The sequence below is a fragment of the Heterodontus francisci genome, chromosome 28 (assembly GCF_036365525.1).
Source record: "Heterodontus francisci isolate sHetFra1 chromosome 28, sHetFra1.hap1, whole genome shotgun sequence".
Classification (NCBI taxonomy): Eukaryota; Metazoa; Chordata; class Chondrichthyes; order Heterodontiformes; family Heterodontidae; genus Heterodontus; species Heterodontus francisci.
In genome coordinates this window covers 27745234-27769431 of record NC_090398.1, presented here as the reverse complement: position 1 = coordinate 27769431, position 24198 = coordinate 27745234, and the positions used below count along the sequence as shown (strand labels likewise).

General features: G+C 44.9%; 1 protein-coding gene across 17 annotated transcripts in view; it reads left to right on the top strand.

Annotated features, from left to right (window-relative positions):
* Window positions 1–24198, top strand: part of LOC137385157 (NACHT, LRR and PYD domains-containing protein 12-like) — a 98489-nt gene that overhangs the window by 34063 nt on the left and 40228 nt on the right. For 13 of the 17 annotated variants that reach the window (XM_068060113.1, XM_068060109.1, XM_068060108.1 and 10 more), the window contains 4 exons: window positions 2424–2786; window positions 9005–9171; window positions 16495–16666; window positions 16772–16837. In XM_068060113.1, the coding sequence (XP_067916214.1) occupies window positions 2441–2786; window positions 9005–9171; window positions 16495–16666; window positions 16772–16837 (751 nt within the window). In that variant the 5' untranslated portion in view covers window positions 2424–2440. Of the gene's footprint in view, window positions 1–2423; window positions 2787–6026; window positions 6326–9004; window positions 9172–16494; window positions 16667–16771; window positions 16838–19036; window positions 19251–24198 lie in introns of those variants that run through there. The other 4 variants (XM_068060116.1, XM_068060115.1, XM_068060118.1 and 1 more) reach the window with 4 other exon arrangements.

The window sequence follows — 24198 nt, the reverse complement described above, 5'->3', positions numbered from 1 at the left end:
TGAGTGGAGAAGGACAAGAATGTATTCGATGACAATTAAACAACAATAGAGGAGCTATTGCATTACTGAGTAATATAGACCACCAAATAATGGAAAAGTGATTGAGGAGCAAATTGCAGGCAATTTATAGGAAGATGTAAGAACTGCAGTGTAGTGATGAAGGGAAATTTCAATCATCCTAATATAGACTGGGATAATAACAGTGTAACATGCCAAAAGAAAAAGAAAGAAAGAAAGAAACATGCAAAGAGTGGGAGAAATTCCTAAAATGTATACAAGAGAACTTCTTTTATCAGTGTTTCCAGCCCAACAAGGAAGGAAGTTTTGCTGAATCTAGTTCTATGAAGATAAGAACATAAGAAATAGGAACAGGAGGCCCCTTGAGTCTGTTCCAGCATTCAGTACGATCATGGCTGATCTTCTGCCTCAACTCCACTTTCCCGCCCACTCCCCATATCTCTCGATTCCCTGAGAGATAAAAAATCTATCTATCTCGGATTTAAATATTCTTAATGAGGGAACATCCACAACTCTCTGGGGTAGAGAATTCTCAAGATTCCCTCTGGGGAATAAAGTGGAGAAATGTAGCATGTTTTAGTGGGAGAGCATTTGTGGAACTGTGATCATAATCTCATCCAGCTTCGAATAATAATAGTAATGGGAAAGGACAAGGTACAATCAAACATAAAAATACTTCAGTACAGGAGGACTCACTTTACTGAGTTGAAAAGGGATCTGGCTCAGATGGATTGGAATCAAAAATTGTCCAGCAAAACAATAATGAAAAATGGGAGGACGTCAAACAGGAGATGCTTCATCCAGAGTAGACACATTCCTATTGGAGCACGGGAAGAAGGAAGGAACGGCATTCACACCTGGAGCAGCCTGGGTAATAAACGATATACAGGTCAAAATGAGATGGAAAAATACAGTACATGGGAATTGTAAAGTTCATACTACAGTAGAGAACAAAACTGAATATAACAAATGCAGAGGAGATCTTAAAGGGAATATGAAGGGCCAAGAGAGCATATGAGAATAGATTAGTGGCAAACATAAAAGGGAATCCAGAATTGTTTTATAAATACATAATAATGAAAGGGTAGTCAGAGGAATAGTGGACCTGATTAGGGACCAAAAAATGAGAATTTGTGGAGGCAGAGGGCATGGCTGAGGTACTAAATGAGTAATTTACATGTGTTTTCACTCGGGAAGAGGATGCTGTCAATGCAGCATGAAAGGAGGAGGCAGGAGTGATATTGAGTAGAATAAAAATAGACGAAGAGAATGTCCTTAAAAGGTTGGCAGTCCTTTAAAGTAGAAAAGTCATCAGGTCTGATTGGGATGTATCCTGAATTACTGAGGGAAGGAAGGGTGGAAATTGTGGAGACTGTGACCACAATCTTCTCATCCTCCTCGGATGAGGGCTGGTGCCAGCGGACTGGAGGATTGCAAATGTTACATCCCTGTTCAAAAAAGGGAAGAGGGATACACCTGCCAGCAACAGGCCAACCAGCCGAATGTCAATGATGGGGAATCTTTTGGAAACAATAATCCGAATAAAAATTAATTGGCACTTGTAAACTTATGGGCCAATAAATGAAAGTCAGTCCGGATCTGTTAAAGGCAAATTAAGTTTGCCTAAAGTCATCAACTTCTTCAATGAAGTCATGGAGTGGGTTAATGAGGGTGGAGTGTTGATTTTGTACACATGGACTTTCAAATGCTGCTTGACAAAGTACCATATAATAGACTTGTTAGCAAAATGAAAGGCCATAGGATACAAAATTGTCGAAGGGACGGAAAGCGGGGAACGGTGGTGAGATGATGTTTTTCAGACTGGAGAAAAAAATATAATGGTGCTCCCAGGGGTTGGTATCAGGACCACTGCACTATTGTGTGTATATTAATGACCTGAACTTGGGTATACAGGACACAAAACCCAGTAAACAGTTTGGGGAATAATGACATGCTTCTGGAGGACATTGACAGACAGGTAAATTGGGCAAACACATGGCAGATGAAATTTAGCAGAAAAGTGTGCATGGTAAATTTTGGCAGGAAGAATAAGGAGAGGCAATATGTATGTAGTGAGGTACAATTTTAAACAAGTGCAGCAACAGAGACATGTTGGTGTACCTGAAGGGCTGGAGGCAGATCACGTTGAGAAGGATGTTTAAAAATCATATTTGTGATCCTTGGCTTTCTTCATAGAGGATTAGATTAAAATAAAACAAGGAGTTTATGCTAAACCTTTACAAAACACTGGTTAGTACTCAGCTGGAATATTGTGTTCAATTCTGGCACCACAATATAAGAAGGATATCAAGGCCTTGCAGAGGATGTGGAAGAGACTTACGAGAATAGGAGAAAGGATGAGGGACGTCATACTCTGCTGTAACCTGGAATACAATGTTTTGCAGATAACATATCAACTGAAATGGAGAATTCATCAAGTAATCAACGTCAGATTCAACACCCTGCTACAAGGGAAGGTGATCAGGACACAGGAACCAGTACCAGTGAACAAAGTCAGATTCAACACCCTGCTACAAGGGAAGGTGATCAGGACACAGGAACCGGTACCAGTGAACAAAGTCAGATTCAACACCCTGCGACAAGGGAAGGTGATCAGGACACAGGAACCAGTACCAGTGAACAAAGTCAGATTCAACACCCTGCTACAAGGGAAGGTGATCAGGACACAGGAACCAGTACCAGGGAAGCGACTCATTCTCCCAGAGATGTAATACTTGAGAATAATACAAGTATTGAACGAAATACAGGTTAGTAGAATTAAACTCATTACAGTTGTTCCAAGAATATCTGATACCTCAATTACTACAGCAAAACTCTCCATTCCTTTACTGACCAACAAAAAATATGTCATTGACATGGAACAGTAGTTCACAGCTGTACTTGGTGCATATTCTGGATTCTCTTTGCTGCACCTGTCTTTTATTATTTCATTTTGTTAAGGAAGAAGTGCTAATGAGGTAGTAATTTCTTTTAACGTGCAAAATAGGCACTGCCCCGATCCTCCCGCGCTCGCACCCCAATCCGCCCCCGCTCGCACCCCGATCCTCCCGCGCTCGCACCCCAATCCGCCCCCGCTCGCACCCCGATCCTCCCGCGCTCGCACCCCAATCCGCCCCCGCTCGCACCCCGATCCTCCCGCGCTCGCACCCCAATCCGCCCCCGCTCGCACCCCGATCCTCCCGCGCTCGCACCCCGATCCGCCCCCGCTCGCACCCGGATCCTCCCGCGCTCGCACCCCGATCAGCCCCCGCTCGCACACCGATCCTCCCGCGCTCGCACCCGGATCCTCCCCCGCTCGCACCCCGATCCGCCCCCGCTCGCACCCCGATCCTCCCGCGCTCGCACCCCGATCCGCCCCCGCTCGCACCCGGATCCTCCCGCGCTCGCACCCCGATCAGCCCCCGCTCGCACACCGATCCTCCCGCGCTCGCACCCGGATCCTCCCGCGCTCGCACCCCGATCAGCCCCCGCTCGCACACCGATCCTCCCGCGCTCGCACCCGGATCCTCCCCCGCTCGCACCCCGATCAGCCCCCGCTCGCACACCGATCCTCCCGCGCTCGCACCCGGATCCTCCCCCGCTCGCACCCCGATCAGCCCCCGCTCGCACACCGATCCTCCCGCGCTCGCACCCGGATCCTCCCCCGCTCGCACCCCGATCAGCCCCCGCTCGCACCCCGATCGGCCCCCGCTCGCACCCCGATCCGCCCCCGCTCGCACACCGATCCTCCCGCGCTCGCACCCGGATCCTCCCCCGCTCGCACCCCGATCCGCCCCCGCTCGCCCCCCGATCCGCCCCCGCTCGCCCCCCGATCCGCCCCCGCTCGCACCCCGATCCGCCCCCGCTCGCACCCCGATCCTCCCGCGCTCGCACCCCGATCCTCCCGCGCTCGCACCCCGATCCTCCCGCGCTCGCCCCCCGATCCGCCCCCGCTCGCCCCCCGATCCGCCCCCGCTCGCACACCGATCCTCCCGCGCTCGCACCCCGATCCTCCCGCGCTCGCCCCCCGATCCGCCCCCGCTCGCCCCCCGATCCGCCCCCGCTCGCACCCCGATCCGCCCCCGCTCGCACCCCGATCCGCCCCCGCTCGCACCCCGATCCTCCCGCGCTCGCACCCCGATCCTCCCGCGCTCGCCCCCCGATCCGCCCCCGCTCGCCCCCGCTCGCACACCGATCCTCCCGCGCTCGCACCCCGATCCGAGTTCCAGGATTTTGACACAGCGACAGTGAAGGAACGGCGATATAGTTCTAAGTCAGGATGGCGTGTGGCTTGGAGGGGAACTTGCCGGTGGTGGTATTCCCATGTGTCCCATGTCCCTGTTCATCTTGGTGGTAGAGGTTGTGGTTTTCGAAGGTGCTGTTGAAGGTGGCTTTGTAAGTTACTGTAGTGCATCTTTTAGATGGTACACACTGCTGCCACTGTACACTGGTGGAGGGAGTGAATGTTTAAACTGGTGGATGGGGTGTTGATCTAGCTGACTGCTTTGTCTTAGATGGTATCGAGCTTCTTGAGTGTTGTCAGAGCTGCACTCATCCTGGCAAGTGGAGAGTATTCCATCAGATTCCTGACTGTAGACAGTGAACAGGCTTTGGGGTGTCAGGAGGTGGGTTACTCACTGCAGAATTCTCAGCCTCCGACCTGCTCTTGTAGCTACAGTATTTATAGAGCTGCTCCTGTTCAGTTTCTGGTCAGTGGTAACTCCCAGGATGTTGATGGTGGTGGGGTGGGTGTGGGGATGGGGTGCTCAGTGATGGTAATACCGTTGAACATCAATGGATGGTGGTTAGATTCTCTCTTGTTGGAGATGGCCATTGCCTGGTGCTTGCCTGGTGTGAATGTTACTTGCCATTTACAGCCTAAGCCTGAATGTTGTCCAGGTCTCGCCTGCAGACACGGACTGCTTCAGTATCTGAGGAGTTGTGAATGGTACTGAAAACAGTGCAATCATCAGCGAACATCCCCACTCCTGACCTTATAATGGAGGAAGGGTCATTGATGAGGAGTTGAAGATGGTTGGGCCTGGGACACTTCCCTGAGGAAGTCCTGCAGCCTCTGGTGCAACCTAACAGTGCGTGAACATTTATGTAATAGTGATAATATGATTGAGTTTAATTCGTGTTTTGAAAGGGAGAAACGCGAAGCAGCTGCTAAGATTCCAGATTTAGGTAAGGCTGACTTCAATATGATGAGACAAAGACTGTCAACAGTAAACTAGGCAAAGCTGTTAATGGGTAAAATGATAGCGAATCAGTGGGAGGTGTTAAAAGAAGAATTTGTGATGCAGAACCAGTTTATATCCCTAAGACTGCAATCGATCAAATGCTGCCTTGATGTCAAGGCCAGTCACACTCTCATCTCACCTCTGGAGTTCAGCTCATCTGTCCATATTTGGATCACGGCTGTGATGAGGTCAGGAGCCGAGCGGCTCTGGTGGAACCCAAACTGAACATCAGAACTGTCAATGATACCTTCAATAACTTTGCTGATGATTGGGAGCAGACTGATGGGGCAATAATTGACTGGATTATATTTGTCCTGCTTTTGTCACAGGACATACTTGGGCAATTTTCCACTTTGTCGGGTAGGTGCCAGTGTTGTAGCTGTACTGGAACAGTTTGTCTAAGCTAGTCTTGGAGGACAGGTCTTCAGTACTACTGTCAGCATATTGTCAGGGCCCATAGCCTTTGCTGTATCCAGTGCCTTTGGACGTTTCTTGCTGTCACTTGGACTGACTCTAATTGCAGATATCCTAACTATAATCTTCCAAAGTTCTCTCGAGTCGGGAACCATTCTTTTAGATTTGAATATTATGCTGCTATTTAAGAAAGGTGAGAGAGTGAAACCAGGGAATTAGAGACCAGTTAGCCGAACATCTGTTATCAGGAAATTACTAAAGTCTGTCATAAAGAAAGAGTGACTGAACACCTTGGAAAATTTTCAGCTGATCAGATAGAGCCTTCAGAGATCTGTAAAGGGTAAGGTGTCATGCTTTCGAGAATTGTGACAATGAAAAATTACAGACTGCAGCAGAAGAGTTATAAAAATTGACTTTGCCTTTCAAGAAAATGGATAATCCTGCAAATGATGGCCACACATGCATTCGGATAGTGGCACATTGTCTGTTTAGAACAAAGAATATCTTCAAAGCTAAGAGCTGTCAATTGTTCCCATCCTACACCCATCCTGAAACATTCCTGAGTTGAATGGAATAAAAACAATAAAGGCCTGAAATACTCGGCAGGTCTGGCAGCATCTGTGGAGAGAGAAGCAGAGTTAATGTTTCAGGTCAGTGACCATCAGAAATGGCAAAGGCTGGAAATAATGCGGGGTTGGGCAAGAGATAAGCAAAGAGAAGTCCCCCTCTGAACTGTCTGCACTCCGTTCTCTCAGGTCTAACCCCGACAGTGCCATCAAACCTGCAGACAAGGGTGGTGCTGTTATTGACTGGTGTACCAACCTCTACCTTGCAGAGGCTTAGCACCAACTCTCAGACACTTCTTCCTACTTCCCCCTGGACCATGACCCCACCACCGAACATCAAGCTACTGTCTACAGGACTGTCACTGACCTCATCTCCTCTGCAGATCTTCCCTTTACAGGTTCCAACCTCATAGTCCTGCAACCCTGGACAGCCCGCTTCTACCTCCTTCCCAAAATCCACAAACAGGACTGTCCCGGCAGACTCATTGTTTCAGCCTGTTCCTGCCCCACTGAACTTATTTCTTCCTATCTTGACAATAACTTTTCACCCCTGGTCCAGTCTCTTCCCACCTGTGGTGGTGCAGTGATAATGTCACTAGACTAGTAATTCAGAACCCAGTTCTGGGGACATGGGTTTGGATCCCACCACCACAGATGGTGAACTTTGAATTCAATTAATAAATCTGGAATTAAAAGCTGGTCTAATGATGACCAGGAAATCACTGTCGACTGCTGTAAAAATCCATTTGGGTCACTAATGTCCTTCAGGGTAAGAAATCTTTTCCTGGTCTGGCCTACATGTGACTCCAAACCCACAGCAATGTGGTTGACTTTTAAAAATGCCTTCTGAAATGGCCAAGCAATCTGCTCAGTCCAAGGGCAGTTAGGGATGGACAACAAATGCTGGCCTCGCCAGCGACACCCACATCCCACAAACAGATAAAAAAACATCCGTGACTCTTCTGACACCCTACATCATTTTGACAATTTTCAGTTTCCTGGCCCTAACCGCCTCCTCTTCAGTATGGACGTCTAATCTTTCTACACCTCAATTCTCCACCAGGACGGTTTGAGGGCTCTCTGCTTCTTCCTTGAACAGAGGCCCAACCAGTCACCATCCACCATCACCACTCCTCCACCTGGCTGAACTTGTTCTCACATTGAACAACTTTTCCTTCAACTCCACTCACTTCCTTCAAGTAAAAGGTGTTGCTATCGATACCCGCACGGGTCCTAGTTATGCCTGTCTTTTTGTGGGATATGTCGAACATTCCTTGTTCCAGTCCCACTCAGGCCCCCTCCCCCAACTCTTTTTCTGGTAAATTGATGACTGTGTTGGTGCCGTTTCATGCTCCCGCCCTGAACTGGAAATCTTTCTCAACATTGCTTCTAATTTCCACTCTTCTCTCACCTTTACATGGTCCATCTCTGTCACTTCTTCCTTTCCTCAACTTCTCTATCTCCATCTCTGGGGATAGGCTGTCTACTAATATTCATAAGCCCACTGACTCCCACGACTACCTTGACTACAATTCTTCACACCCTGCCTCCTGTAAGGACTCCATTCTATTCTCCCAGTTTCTGTGTCTCCGATGCATCTGCTCTGCTGATGCAACCTTCCACGACAGTGCGTCTGATATATCTTCCTTTTTCCTCAACCGAGGATTCCCCCCCCACTGTGGTTGACAGGGCCCTCAACCGTGTCCAGCCCATTTTCTGCACTTCGACCCTCGCCCTGAAGAACGGCGACAGGGTTCCCTCGTCCTCACTTTCCACCCACCAGCCTCCACATCCAAAGGATCATCCCCCGCCATTTCCACCACATCCAGCATGATGCCACTACCAAATGCATCTTCCCCTCCCTTCCCCTGTCAGCATTCTGAAGGGATCGTTAGCTCCGCGACACCCTGGTCCACTCTTCCATTACTCCCGACACCTCGTCCCCTTCCCACGGCACCTTCCCATGCAAATCACAGGAGGTGTATTACCTGCCCATTTACCTCCTCTCTCCTCACTATCCATGGCCCCAAACACACCTTTCAGGTGAAGCAGCGATTTACTTGTACTTCTTTCAATGTAGTATACTGTATTCGCTGCTCACAATGTGGTCTCCTCTGCACTGGGGAGACCAAACGCAGACTGGGTGACAGCTTTGCGGAACACCTCCGCTCAGTTCGAAAGCAGGACCCCGAGCTTCCGGTTGCTTGCCATTTCAACACACCCCCCTGCTCTCATGCCCACATCTCTGTCCTGGGATTGCTGCAGTGTTCCAGTGAACATCAACACAAGCTCGAGGAACAGCATCTCATTCCCCGATTAGGCATGCTGCATCCTGCCGGATTGAACATTGCATTTAATAATTTCAGAGCACGAAGGGTTAGTTATTTTTTCTTTTTTACTTTTTATTTGCTTGTTTTATTTTGTTTCATCATTCATTTTTTTTAACCATGTGCCTACCCACTGCTTTTTTCATGTTTGTGCTTTGGGCCAGGCTGTTCTATTGTTCTGTCAATTAACACCCTCTGCTTTGTCTTTTACCACACCATTAACGTACCATTTGTCTTTGCCCCATGATCTTCTGGTCAGTTATTCTCTGTGACCTTGTCCTATCATCACCTTCTCTTTGGTTATCTCTTGCCCCACCCCCACTTTATTTGTTTGGTAATGCTCACAGGAGGTTTCAGCTGTTTGATATCAGAGGAAATGTAACAGTCTGGATAGAATACCGACAATGTGTTTAGTTTTCTCCATTTGTGTTCACAGATCCGAACTCCACAATCACTGATTTCCTGACAAAGTGCGACGATTACCAGCTGTTCAAGTTGATGAAATTCTACCGGGACAGACTAGAACAGGCGATTGAAGAAGGAGTGGAGGGACTCAGTCTCATATTAAAAGAGGAGGACCATTTCACTGGACAAGAGCATCAAGTAAGTGGGAGGGATACAGAATGAGGTTAATTTGTTCTAATGTCACAGAACTGTTAGAATATAGTCACATGGGAGCAAAGGAAATGCTGGGTAAAAAATGACCAAGGTCTGACTCGCCTTCTAACATTTGGGCAGTCACATACTGCACTGATAATGGAGTTGTTAATTGTTAACTGATCTTTATCAGCTAGTCTACAACAGACCCAGGTATGTGGAAAAGCCCAGAGGTGGAGAGCTTTGGGAACCAGAGGTCTAAAGTCACCTGTTCCTTCCAAGCGTGTTACACTCACCACGTTTGGGTCCAGTGACATAGTGATCATGTTACTGGATTGTTATACCAGAGATCTGGACCAATAATCCAGACACCTGAGATCAAATCTCACTGTGGCAGTTTGTGAGTTTGAATTCATTAAATAATATTGGATATTTGTCAAAACCCAGCTGGTTCAGTAACATCCTTTAGGGAAGGAAACCTGCCATCCTTATCCAGTCTGGCTTATCTGTGACTCCAGACAAAGTGGCGTGGTTGACTCTTAATTGCCCTTTGAAATGGCCTAGAAAGCCACTCAAACTGCTACAAAAAGTATAATAGTAAAACCAGGTGGACTGACCAGAATCGTATTCAGTCACACAGCCAGTTGACCCTCCAAATTCCTCAGTAACATCTGCAGACTTGGAAAAAAAATTGAAAGAACTTATCCCACAGCTCAGTTAAGCAACAGCCTGACCTAGGTATGATCAAGTCTAACCATCAATCAATATCCCAGACTCCTCCATCACTATTCCTAGGTATGTCTTTTCCCACCAGACAGAACGATGGGAGATGGTGGCCCAGTGATATACAGTAAACAGGGTTGGCCACGAGAGTCCTCAACATTGACTCTGAATCCCGTGAAATCTCATGACCTGAGGTCAGACATGGGCGAGGAAACCACTTTCTGATTATTGTCCTCCCTCAGTTGAGGAATCTGTATTCTTTCATGTCACGTGGAAGAAGCAAGGGCCCAGAATTTACTCTGGAGGGGGTGAGGGTGGAGAATCTGTAATGTCCATCAAGAGTGGCTCAGTAGAACCACTCCTGACCGAGCTGGCCAATCCTGAAGGACATATCTGGCAGACTGGGCATGCAGAGGATGGCGAGAGAACCAACACAAGGGAAAAAATCTACTTGTCCTCACCCATCTATCTGTCGCAGATGTATCTGTCCATGACCGTATTGGTAGGAGTGATCACCACACAGTCCCTGTGGAGACTAAGTCACGTTTGGGAACTGAAGACTCCTCCATCATGTTGTGTGCACTACCACCGTTCTAAATGTGATGATACAGAATAGATCTATCATCCAAAACTGAGCATCCATGAGGTGCTGGGAGCCACGAGCAGCAGCAGAATGATATTTCACTACATTCTGTGACCTCGTGGCCTGTCGTATCCTTCACTCTACCATTATCATCAAGCCAGGGGACCAACTCTGGTTCAATGAGGAGAGTAGGAGAGCATGTCAGGAGCAGCACCAGGCAAACTGAAATTGAGGTGCCAACATAGTGAAGCTACATCATAGGACTACATGCTGAACAGCAGAAGTGGCATGCTGTAAACAGACAAGCGATCCCACAACCAACAAATCATAAAACTTTACAGTCCTGTCACACCCAGTCATATAGTGCTGGACAATTAAACAACTAACTGAAGAGGACGTTCCGCAAACATCTGCATCGTCCATAATGGCGAAGCCCAGAGTGCAGAAAACAAAGCTGAAGCATTCGCAGCCATCTTCAGCCAGAAGTTTCAAGTAGATGATCCATCTCTGCCTCCTCCTGAGGTCCACACCTTCACAGATGCCGGTCTTCAGCCGGTTTGATTTACCCTACGTGATAAAAGGAATGGCTGAGTGCACTGGACACAGCAACTTCTATGGGCCCCGGCGATATCACATCTGCAGTGATGAAGTAACCACATCTCTAGGAAGCTGTTCCAACACTGGCAGCTGCCTGACAAATTGGAAGAATTGCCAATGTATGTCCTGCTCCACAAAACGCAGGACAAATCCATCACCCAATCAATTACTGCCCCATAGGCTACTCACAATCATCAGCAAAGTGATAGAAGGTGTCGTCAACAATGCTCTCAAGAGGCACTTACCAATAATCTGCTCATCGATGCTCAGTTTGGGTTCCACCACAGACACCCAGCTCCAGACCTCATTATGGCCTTGGTCCAACTCTGGATAAAAGAACCAAATTCTGGAGGAAAGGAGAGAGTGTTGGCCCTTGACATCAAGACAACATTTGACCGAATGTGACATCAAGAAGCCCTAGTACAATTGAAGTCAATGGGAATCGAGGAAAACTCTCCACTGGCTGGAGTCATGTCTAGCACAAAGGAAGATGGTTATGGTTGTTGGAGGCCAATCATCTCAGCCCCAGGACATCACTACAGGAATTCCTCAGGGCAGTGTCCTTGGCCCAAAGATCTTAAGCTGCTTCAGCGATGACCTTCTCTCCATCATATGGTCAGAAATGGGGATGAAGATTGCACCGTGTTCAGTTCCATTTGCAACTCCTCAGATAATGAAGCAGTCTGTGCACACATAGAGAAAGACCTGGACAACATTCAGGCTTGAGCTCACAAATGGCAAATAACATTCGTGCCATGCAAGTACCAAGGTACAAATCAGGAGTGTGATGGAATATTCTCCACTTGCCTGGATGAGTGCGGCTCCAGCAACACTCAAGAAACACAGCACCATCCAAAACAAAACAGCCTGCTTGATTGGCACCCCATCCACCACCTTAAACATTCGCTCTCTCCACCATCGACGCACAGTGGCAGCAGTATGCACCATCTACAAGATGCACTGCAGTAACTCATCAAGGCTCCTTCGACAGCACCTTTCAAACCCATGACCTCTACCACCTAGAAGTACAAGGGAAGCAGGTGCATGGGAACATCACCACCTCCAAATTCCCCTCCAAGTCACACACCATCCTGACTTGGAAATATATTGTCATTCCTTCATTGTCACTGGGTCAGAATCCTGGAACTCTAACAGCAGTGTGGGTGTACCTTCAACACATGGACTGCAGCGGTTCAGGAAGGCAGCTCACCCCCACCTTCTCATGGGTAATAAATGCTGGCCAGGCCAGAGGCATCCACATCCCATGAATGAATAAATAAAAACTGTCATATCTTAAATTACACTAATAGTGCATCTCAAAATGTTATTTTCTGAAATATATCTGTCTAATTCACAGTTGAATGAATCAATACTAACTCCAACTTCCCTAGGAAGTGTGTCCGACAGATTAACTGTTCACTCACTGAAATATTGTTACGAGAGATTAGTTGTGAATTTACCCCCCTTGATGCTCAGGCTGTGTCCTCTGTTTCTACTGTACTGGACAAAGTGAAACAGCAATCATATCACCTCTCAACATTCTCTTTTCCAATGAGGACATTCCCAGATTACACAATAGTTCCTCAATTCCAACCACTCCCTTCTCTCAGTTATTCTCGTTCCTCTTTTCAGTAGCAACATTAACGTTTTGTACTGAGGCAATCAGAATTATACACAGTCATCTAAGTGCAGTCACATGAATGATTTTCGGAAGTGACAGGATTATCTCATTCTTTCAGCTCAATCTTGCACTGTTAATACACCCTAACATGTAATTTGCTTCCCGGCTGCCACTGAGAATTGTTGCAATGTTAGATCTTCAAATTGCAGATTGTTACAGGATAGAAACCGGGAAATAGGAAAGAAAGGATAAAATGGCAAATACCATGAATCTGAAACAATGTTCTGAAGAGGTGAAAATATCAGTGGATCCATCAGTATCTGTACAAAGAACAGGGTAGTGGTTCGAGTGTAACTGGAGTCTGGACTGAAAACAAAGGGAAAGAGTTTTAGTCGGATTGGAAAAAAGGAGAGAAGAGAGGCAACAGGCAGGAATTGGCGGGAAGGCAATGAACCAGCCAGGAAACTGCTTAATAGTAAATTGGGGAACTTTAGATGACAAAAATAGCCTGTGGGTTAAACAAAAGCCATTTAAACACAAAGAGCTGAAATTATGAAAATGTGAGAAATACAAAACGGGAAAACAACCCAAAAAGAAACTGAAGGGACAGAATAACCTGGTTTCCCAGTAATGCTGTGCATTTAATTCATCACATACTTACAGTTTTGAAGACTTCCATCAACTCATCCCTTAATTTTCTCACCTTGAGGGAATGATTGCTAAATTCTCAAATCCCACATTAACTCCTTAGTCTCTGGTAACATCCTGATGAATCTGCAGGACAGTGTCTCGATTGTTTTATTTCATTCCAAAACTGTCCACAACTTGCTCAGTTACTTTCCCCTGTGCCCTTGGTGTGCAGCGTCACTTCCCAGGTGGAATATCAGGAAATTGAACTCATTCAGTGTGTAATCTTCTGCCCTTGTGCTCTTGGTGTGGAATGTCGCTCTCCATGTTCTCCATTAGATATTGGGAAGATTGACACCACAAACTCCATCTCTTCACCTCTTGATTTTTTCCCCCTGCCAGACAACCAGGGATATTCACCAACATGTTGCAGCACAGACATTTGACAAAATTATTGACTCAGCCATGGACATGGGGACAGTTAATCTGCATATAAAGTCTATAGCCAACCTAATGTCATCAAAACAGAGTAAATTTAAAATACATTTCTCCCGATGAATAAAGTAGCTAAACATCACTGGAAAGCAGTACAACTGTATTCGCTAACAAGCAAGTAAAACAGTATGTGATGCCAGTGTGAATTACTTTTGTTGACAGAATAGAGCTAGCTGCACCATGTACTAACATTACATTTGCATATAGGCAGCGAGCTAAACTATTATGTGATAAAAACCAGACTGCGAGAAGTAACAGTCTCTTTCCCAAGCTGGGTTGAATAATCTCTCATTTCGAATTTAACACCACGTTTTTTTAATGGGTAAGAACAAAAGCAGGAAAAAACTTTAACATAGAATGAAAATTCACAGCTACTTCCCAAGTCCCTCCTTGGTCATTGAGGACACTTAATACATGTTAGACTTTATAAAATATGTTCCAGTCCAAAACTTGAATGAGATGTGACTGTGCAGTTTGATGTCCTTCGCAAAGTTAACACCAGAACCTGCGCAATATTGCTGTGGTCTTTGTGAAACGGTTCATTTACTCAACTTCCCATTCTTCTCCTTTCTCTAATGCTAAACTAGTATTTTTGGGGGAGTTTCTAGTTTGTTTCGGTCAGAGGTGTTTTTTTTAATGAAAGGAATTGTTGTCATTCTGCATCACTTGTTCTCCCTCTTTCCAGCAGGTTTTCTCTAACACACACACCCCACCTGTGCTGTGTCTCAAATCGTTCTTCCCTCCCCTCCCCCTCCCCCAGGCCCCTTTATAACTGAAATAAGTTTCTTTCAAGTTTTGGGGTTTGATGTTACAGTTTATTAATCTTTACTTCCTCCAAAACAGCTGGAACGCTGATGGCCGTTAACCTGGACCTGTCACCAGGAGAAGCTCCGCACTTGCCATCCCGTGGGACCGGGAGCTTCTTATTGGGGGTGTTTCTGAAGCATTACCGCCCACCCACCAGCACTGTCCCCCCAGACCCACACCCCCCGGCTCTGTCCCTCCATTCCTCCACCCTCCAGCTCCAGTACTTTGCTGCATTCTGCCGACCCCCTCTCTCCATCTCCAGCACCTGCTCCAGTCATACACCAGCACCATGCCTGTTCCCATCACAGTCGGTGATCTGCCCCACCCGGAGAGGCCCTGATGCTTTTTAATTACTTTCGCTCCTGATATTTTAAAATATCTTGCTCCAAGCCTTTAAACTTGTGTTTTCAAATAACCGAGCGGCTAAGGTTATTTTAAAACACAAGTTTAAAGGCTTGGAGCAAGACATTTACAATTACCACGGACTTCAACATTTTTAACCACGGACCACTGGTGTCCGTGTGCAGACACATTGTCAACTCCTGCTGGCCACTGCCTGAGGCTAAGTCAGACTGTCTGTGATTTCAGCATCCACCCTCAAGCTGAACTCCATATCCGACATTCTCTCCATCACGATGATCCCCTACTTCTATCTATGTAACATTGCCAGTCTCTACCCCTACTTCAGCTCATCTCCTACTGAGCACTCGTCCATGCTTCCAGACACGACTATTCCAATGTTCTCCTGCCCAGCCTCCCACCTTACACACTCTGTAATCTTCAGCTACTCAGAGTCTTCTGCCTGTACCCTGTCCCCTCCAGGTCCCATTTCTGATATCACATGTGTGTTCACACACCTAGAATGGCTTCCAACCCTCAGGCCTTCAATTTAAAATTCCTGTCCTTCTATTTAAATAGTTTGGTGACCCCATTGCTTCCTTTCGCAGTTCCCTTCTTCAGTTCTCATCCCACTGGAATTTTCCATTGCTCTGACACTGTCCTTTTGTACAGCCCTTCCTTCACATCACCACTGGTGCTCAAACTTTCAGTTATCTTGGGCCTCACACTCTGAAATTCACTACTGAAACCGATCCCCATCCCATTCCTTCTTAAAACTTACCTTTTCTTTAGGTTTTGGTCACCTGTGCCAATTTATCCTGCTCTGTCTCGGGCCCGCTGTCTGATTCAGCCTCTGTGAAACATCTTGGGTTGTTTCTTGACATTAAAAGTCCTATATTAAATATAAGTTGGCGATGGAAGTCCTGACTATCCATTGCTGGATATGTTCTCCCGGTTACTGAGGTTTCATACTGGCAGTGGGTGTACAAAACATTGCGTATCTGACATTTCAATTACTGAGGGGAATATATATGGAGTGATTGGATTTTCAGTATTGTTATTATTGGTTGATTCTCCTGACTGATAAATCAACAGGGGTTGTTTCGATTGGTTGGTGATAATTTCTCAGATGGTTTTCTCGCTGCTTCCCTCAGTTCAGAATCGTCCTTCCCTGTCACTTGAGTTCTGATTCGCTGCTGTTTTATTTCTGAGTAAATCACAAAGTGTGACCGCAGGAAATAAGTGTGAGAAACAAGTGGATCATATTGTCAATCAGTATCTGATGTCATGTTGGATACTGAAGGACAGAGAAAACTAATCCCATTAAAATACTGCAGATTCTCAGTGATTCCTCACTCTCCTAGAACAATACATCTGATTTTGAATTTAGTTTAATCACATTTATTTGCCATTAATGTCTGAATCAGGATGTTTACAGAATATTCAGCCCATGTTCAGAATGTATCAGTACCTGGCCCAGTGACTGCTTTCTGTGCTCAAAACTGAGAATTCAGATATTCATTATTATTCTTTACAGAAAGTCACTGAGCTCGTGGAGAAGGGAAACCGGACAGACAGTTCCAAACTTCTCCTAAATCTGGTGATGGAGAAAGACTCTCGGGTCCAAAGGCTGATGTGGAAATCCTTTGTGAAAATGTGCCACAGGTTACCAAAGTTGTACAAAATGCTGAAAGAAATACAGGAACTCGGTACGGTAAAATCACACACTGAATTCAACTTCAGATTCAAACACTGCAGAATTTACTATAATATTACACAAATCTGATTTCATGGAAATTAATTGATTTTAACAGGTTGTGATTCATTTGATTATATGGACATCGCACGAGGTTTATCTGAAATACCCAGTGACCTGAAAGGTAAGTGATGACATGGAGATTTCAAACTGTTTATTTCACTTCCCAGAATCAGAATGATTGACTGTAGTCGTTTGTTTAAGAGATTGACAGAATCTGGGAATCAGAAAATCAAAGGCTGGAGAAACAAGATTGAACATTGTTTGGATTTGTTGTCAATTCTCAATTATTCGGCATAGATTCAAGTTACAATTCATATGATTTCTGTCATATCCTGTAAATATGTGAACATTGTATTTCACTTAATCCAGCTGCTGATCATTATTATTTCTGAAATCTTACACACATCTGGCAGGATCCTGATAAGCTGTGAATCTTAATACAAACCTCCTGTGTGCTGCACGGATGCTCTGGGCTCACAGTAAAGAGCAGTGCCTTGACCCAGATGTTAAGGGTTCCCTGCACCCCGAGCAATATGTCCCACCAAAATGATGAGCAGGAAGAGACCAGATGGTCCATCAAACCCACCCCATTCCACGAAGGCTCGAGCATTATAGCTAAACACTTCATCCCTCCCTTACCCCTTACCCCCACAAGACACCACTCCCACAGTCAAGCAAAAAACATGGAAACAACGAGAGTCAATATGGGAAAATGTGCTTGGTAATATTCCTCTCTGACTGCCCCCCCCCCCACCGCCCCCGCACCCATCCCCGTGCAATCCAGGAGATCACACGGACCACATTTTACCTATAAAGACACTTACCTTCTACATGATGAGATCTCTGTCCCAGTCAGGAATTGGTCCAGCTCCCTCTTGAAGGTAAACAGAGAGTCAGCAGCCAGCAGCACATTCCAGAGGATCACAATTCTCTGGGAAAGAAGAACCATCGAACATCCAGTTTATTCCTACAATTACATAGTTTAAATGTGTGTTTGCTGGTCCTCCCAATCTGATAAACTAGAATAATCTATCAACAGAGACTCTATCCAGCCATTCAGTTATTTAATAGACCTCTATCAGGTTGCCTGTAAGTCTGTGCTGCTCTAAAATAAATAGACCAAGGTCCTTGACCTTGTCTCAGTAGCTCAGGTTCCCTAAGATAGGAATCATTCCTGAAGATTTCCTCTGTACCTTTTCCAATGGCACTATATCATCCACCATGTGGGGGAACCAAGACTGGGCACAGTATCCAGATGTGGTCTGACCAGTGACCTGTACAGTGTCAAAGTGGAACCTTGTCTTTTATACTGAGTGGTTCGATTAATATAACCCAGTACTTTGGTAACTTTAGCAATGATTTTTTTACATTGGTCATTAACCTTCAGTGATCTGTGTACAGTAACACCAAGATCTTTTTTCCCTCTCACACTCTCTCACTATTGATGCCTCCGAATGATTCCTGTGTTCTCTGATTGCCCGATCAATATGTGTGGCACTACATTTAACTAAATTAAATGCCATTTCCCATGTTTGCTTCACTCTCCTGGCACATCTACAATGTTTTTGGATTTGATTGCCCTCCTCAACCGTTTTAACCATTGCACATATGTTAGTGTCATTTGCAAACCTACTTCCCATCCTCCCAACGCCACTGTCCAGGTCACTAATACAGACTGTGAAGAGTAGCAGGTCTAGGACCAGTCACTTGTAACTTGTCTTCAAGCTGAACCACATCTGTTAATTATAACATTTTGGCTGCAGGATTGAAGACAATTCCCAATCCAGAGTTTCAAATTTCTACTGATACATCAAGTTTCCATCTTCTGAAGTAACCTAGTGTGAGAAACCTTATCAAAGACTTTCTGAAAGTCCAAGTAGACAATGTGCACAGGATTTCCCTCATCCACCATCCCAATGACTTTCTCAAAAAAAAACTCTGCAAAATTTGTTGGGCAGAAGCTATTTTCTCAGAAGCTCAGTTATAAATTTCTATTGGTCCTTCCCTTTCCCTGTAAACATAAAAGACATTTCTTCTGATCCCATTAGCATCTTCCCAATAAGGGATGTCAGCATGATAGGCCTGTAGTTCCCTGGCTCTGATTTGTCTCCTTTTAAACTGTAGGGAAAGAGGTGGAGAAATGTGAAATATTGAAACGTTATCATTTCACAGCAAAGAATGAGACATCAGAGTGTGTTTGATCCAAACTGAGAATATATGTTAATGTTCACACAATAGAACATTAATCTGTGGAGAAATGTGAGGAAAAGACAATGTTCAGAGTGACTGGAAAGTTAGTTATTGGCCAACTTCCTAATGACAGTGAAAGAGAGAATCTCATTCTACTCAAAGAATAATCCTTTAACTCTGGAGTTGTTTTTGAACCCAATGTAATGACTAACAGAAACATATTTTTAATTTCCCAAACCTGCATTATAGGAAATCAAGACCAAAACAAAGCAATGCAGTATAATTATTGGTAGAACAGTTCAGATGAACTGTGAATGTTTTCTGCTCTAACATTACACTGAGAGGTGGGCTGTTGTTCAATTTCTAATTCTAATCAGTAACATGACCGGACTGTTATAAAACCACAATCAATGAATGTATGTGTAAAACTGCTGAATAATTGTTAGCTTCCAGTCGCCTGTAATTTTAATTAGGAGCATAGGAACAAAGGAGCAGGAGTAGGTCATTCTGCCCATTGAGCCTGCTCCACCATTCACTTTAGATCATGGCCGATCATTTACCTCAATGCCACTACCCTACGTTATCTCCATATCTCTTGATGTTATTAGCATCCAGATAGCTATCAATTTCTGTCTTGAACATGCTCAATGATTGAACTTTCACAGCCCTCTGGAGTAGAGAATTCCAAAGATTCCCTACCCTCTGCGTGAAGAAATTCCTCCTCATCTCAGTCTTAAATGGCCTATCCCTTATTCTGAGACCAGGTCCCCCGGTTCTAGACTCACAAGCCAGGAGACATATCCTAGCTACATCCACCCTGTCACACCCTGTAAGAATTTTGTATGTTTCAATGAGATCACCTCTCATTTTTTTGAAAATCTGGAGAATACAAACCCAGTTTCCTCAATCTCTTCTCATAAGACAGTGTCCCAGGGACAAGTCTGGTGAATCTGCATTGTACTCCCTCTATGGCAAGTTTATCCTTCCTTAAATGAGGATACAAAAACTGTACACAATATTCCAGGGTTGGTCTCACCAAGGCCCTATACAATTGCAGCAAGACATTTTTACTCTTGTATTCTCATCCTCTTACAATGAAGGCCAACATACCTTTTATCTTCCTAATTGCTTGCTGCACCTGCACGCTCGCTTTTAATGACTCATGAACAAGGACACCAGGTCCTTTTCGACATGAACATTTCCCAACCTCTCACCATTTAAGAAATACTCTGTTGTACTGTTTTTTCTACGAAAGTGGATAACTTCATACCTATTCACATTGTAGTCACCAAGGTGGGAGTAATGCAGTGCTAATTCAGTCCCACTACTTCGCAGGTCACAACATACCAGTAAAGTATCCCTCCTACTGAAAATTAGCCAAATTAAACACTTTATTTATCCCCCAGAATAAAGTACACCAAACCAGGTTTCTTTAAACAACAACAAAATTAACTATTTACTATTAAACTAAATCTTAAACAGTAATGGGTTAAATCTGTATATAGAAAAAGATTTCATAGCTTCTTATTCTTCCTAGCCCTCATGCACACACACATGCATTCAAAAATCGGTTAACTGGGGGAAAAAGCTTTTTTGTGTTCAACTATTTCTTAGCAATAATGAGATAGTTGGTGGTCATGGGCTGGTAGGATATTTCTAGATCGGAGAGGGATCCCAGAGTCGAATAGTCAGATGCTACTCGAAGTCTCTCCTGGCGGGTTTGATGAACAGTCTGTGATGGGTAGGCGTTCAAGGTAATTCATCTGCAGCAGGCGTCAAACGGGTCTTTCAGCAAAGGATGCAGCAACAGCTCTATCTAAATTTTAAAGTAACAGTCCAGCAATAGAAGCTTTCTCGAAATTTCAAGATCTCCCAAAACACAAACGACAGGAATCACTCTTGAGGCAGAGATTTTCCAGAGAATGGCGACAATAGCAATTTGCTACCTTTAACAATGCAGGGCTTCCTCTTAGCAAAGGAGCCTTTCTCCATAGAGAGCAGCAACTCCTCTTTCTCTGGATCTTTTCCTCTCCAGGGCTGTTTTTCTCTCTCCAGGTAGAACACAGCCACAACTCAGATGTAGGATTCCCTTTCTTAAGAGAGACAAGTCTTCTTTTCAGGAAGAGATCTTTTCCTGGTCTGCAAAAAGAAAAACGAATGAAAAAAAACAACTGCCTGCCTGTTTGTTCTGCCTCCTGCCTTTCCAGCACTGGTCTTTCACAAAGCAAAATTGAAACTGAACTCTTAACAGTAAGTCAGGTGACCTGTCATTTCCCTTGCTGTTGTTTGGAAACAGGTTGCCTTGCAATCTATACCCACCCAGTTCAGCATTCAGTGTTCTCAGAGAGAAATCCCCTTTTCTCCTAGTCTTTCAAAACACAAAACTCCAAGTTTTCTTCTGAAAAATAAAACACTTGTAACACCTCCGCCCTTGGTGAAATGAAACGCCAACTGTATAAACACATTTTCGCATTCATACCCATCATTCATTCTACTGGTAGTTAACACGATTTTTCTTTGTAGCATTTTCTATGTTCTATCAAACGGCTTTTAGATAGGTATATGGATAAAGGAGAATGATGGGGTATAGATTAAATTGTCCTTGACAGAGGACAAAGGATCGGCACAACATCGTGGGCCGAAGGGCCTGTTCTGTGCTGTATTTTCTATGTTCTATTGTTGCTCCTGGAACTGAAATAAGGTTAAATTTGTGACAAAGCATTGGCGATAACATTGTTTTTTTTTCCCGAAATGTGTCCAATCTTCAAATGATAAGGCTGTAACAATAATCTTTATCTTTATATTCTAGCATTTTGGTTTAAACATTTTTTTTTACAAAGATTGTTTCCATCAGCCAATTGCAACCTTCCAAACATAGTCTCCTGGTTTTTTCATGTGTTGTTTCCAAGTATTCCTAAAGACCAGCACCTCAGCAAGATGACCTTCATCGTTAGGAACAATGGCCACTACTGGGTTCACTCGTCTCTGAATTTTTTTTTTTGAGTCATTAATCTGTGTGGTAATACTTGACACTGGAAAACCCCGTCCATTGTAACAAAAACAGTTTCTTTCTGAGCTTGGGGTGTCAAAGGAATTTGCCAGGATCTCTCGAACCAAATTTACCTCTCAGACAAATGGCACTGCCCACTCTGTAAATATTCTTCCAAGCGAGAAATTGAGCAAGTCTGCCTTCATTACTGCATTGACTTTTCTGTAGCCTGAGCAAAGTTGGGTTGACCTGTCAGGTTTAAACACTAATAACTATTGGTGAACTCCAGCTGCTTTGACTCCATTCAGTTACGTTGTTTTCCAGCATGGATTTCTGCTTTTACTTGAGCCTGGACTTAAGCAAAAAGGTTGGTGTTTTATAGGATAAAATAAAAGCAAAATACTGCAGATGCTAGAAATCTGAAATAAAAGCAAGAAATGCTGGAAATACTCAGCAGGTCTGGCAGCATCTGTGGAGAGAGAAGCAGAGTTCATGTTTCAGGTCAGTGACCTTTCCTCAGAACTAGCAAAGGTAAGAAACAGGTTTTAAGCAAATAAAGCAGGGGTGGGGCAAGAGATAACAAGTTTTATAGGAATGGATTCCACTATATCCACATCATGTATGGCTAAGGTTGTACATCCTGGCTTATCCCGACGGACTCTTAAACGCTGTGAAAAGTCTTGTTAGGTCTTCACGTTGTTCTGTCTGTAAGTACAAAAGCATGTTGTCCAATTTTCCTTGCCATTCTGTATTAGCTAACTTGACAGTAGGAGGTTCAATCTGAAAATTGTCTAGGCCTGCTTCTACCTCATCCTCACTATCCTTTTCCTTCTCAATAGTCCCCATGACCTAGCATACCTGTACTGGTTTATCCTCCTCCCTGTGGTAATATTGCATCAACATATTGATATCAAACAGCCAATTCTTTTCCCAGTGATCACGGGTTTCAATCAAGTAATTTACCGTACCCACTCTTTACACCACTTTATACTGAACCTGCTTTTAATAGTTCACCCTGTAAAGGTAATAATACTAATACTTCATCCCCTAGTTGAAAATTTTGGGTCTTTGCATTCTTGTCCGCCCATTTTTTTCATATTGGCTTGGGATGATTTAAGATGTTCCTGAGCGACGTTACAAGCTTTTGTGAGCCTTTCCTGGAACACAGATACATCGTCGCGTATCGAAGGTTCATTCCTTTGTTCTAAGAATCTGTCTTCGATGAGTCTTATTTCTTGTCTGCGGGGAGGCAGTGGTGTAGTGGTATTGTCACTGGACTAGTAACCCAGAGACTCGGTATTTTTCTGGGGACATGGGTTCAAATCCCATCAGAGCAGAAGGTGAAATGGGAATTCAATTAATAAATCTGGAATTAAAAGCTAGTCTAATGATGGCCATGAAACAATTGTCGATCGTTGTAAAAACCCATCTGGTTCACTAATGTCCTTTAGGGAAGGAAATCTGCTGTCCTTACCTGGTCTGGTCTACATGTGACTCCAGACCCACAGCAATGTGGTTAACTCTTACATGCCCTCTGAAATGGCCTAGCAAGCCACTCAGTTGTACCTATTGTACGAAGTCAATAAAACAGAATGAAACCGGAAAGACCACCCGGCATTGACCTAGGCATTGGAAATTACAACAGCAAACCCAGCCCTGTCGACCCTGCAAAGTTCTCCTTAATAACATCTGGGGGCTTGTGCCAAAGTTGGGAGAGCTGTCTCAAAGACAAGTCGAGCAACTACCTGATATAGTCAAACTCACGGAATCATACCTGCCAGATACTGCCATCACCATCCCCGGGTATGTCCTGTCCTACTGGCAGGACAGACCCAGCAGAGGTGGTGGCACAGTAGAATACAGTCTGAAGGGAGTTTCCCTGGGAGTCCTCAAGATCGACTGCGGACCTGATGAAGTTTCATGGCATCAGGTCAAACTTGGGTAAGGAGCGTTCTTGCTGATTACCACCTCCCGCCCTCCCTCAACTGTGAATCAGTACTCTTCCATGTTGAACAGCACTTGGAGGAAACACTGAGGGTGGCAAGGGCACAGAATGTACTCCGGGTGGGGGACTTCAATGTCCATCACCAAGAGTGGCTCGGTTACACCACTACTGACCGAACTGGCCGAGTCCTAAAAGACATAGCTGCTAGACTGGGTATGCGGCAGGTTGTGAGGGAACCAACAAGAGGGAAAAACATTCTTGACCTTGTCCTCACCAATCTGCCTGCCACAGATGCACCTGTCCATGACAGTGTTGGTAGGAGTGACCTCCGCACAGTCCTTGGAGAGATAAAGTTCCG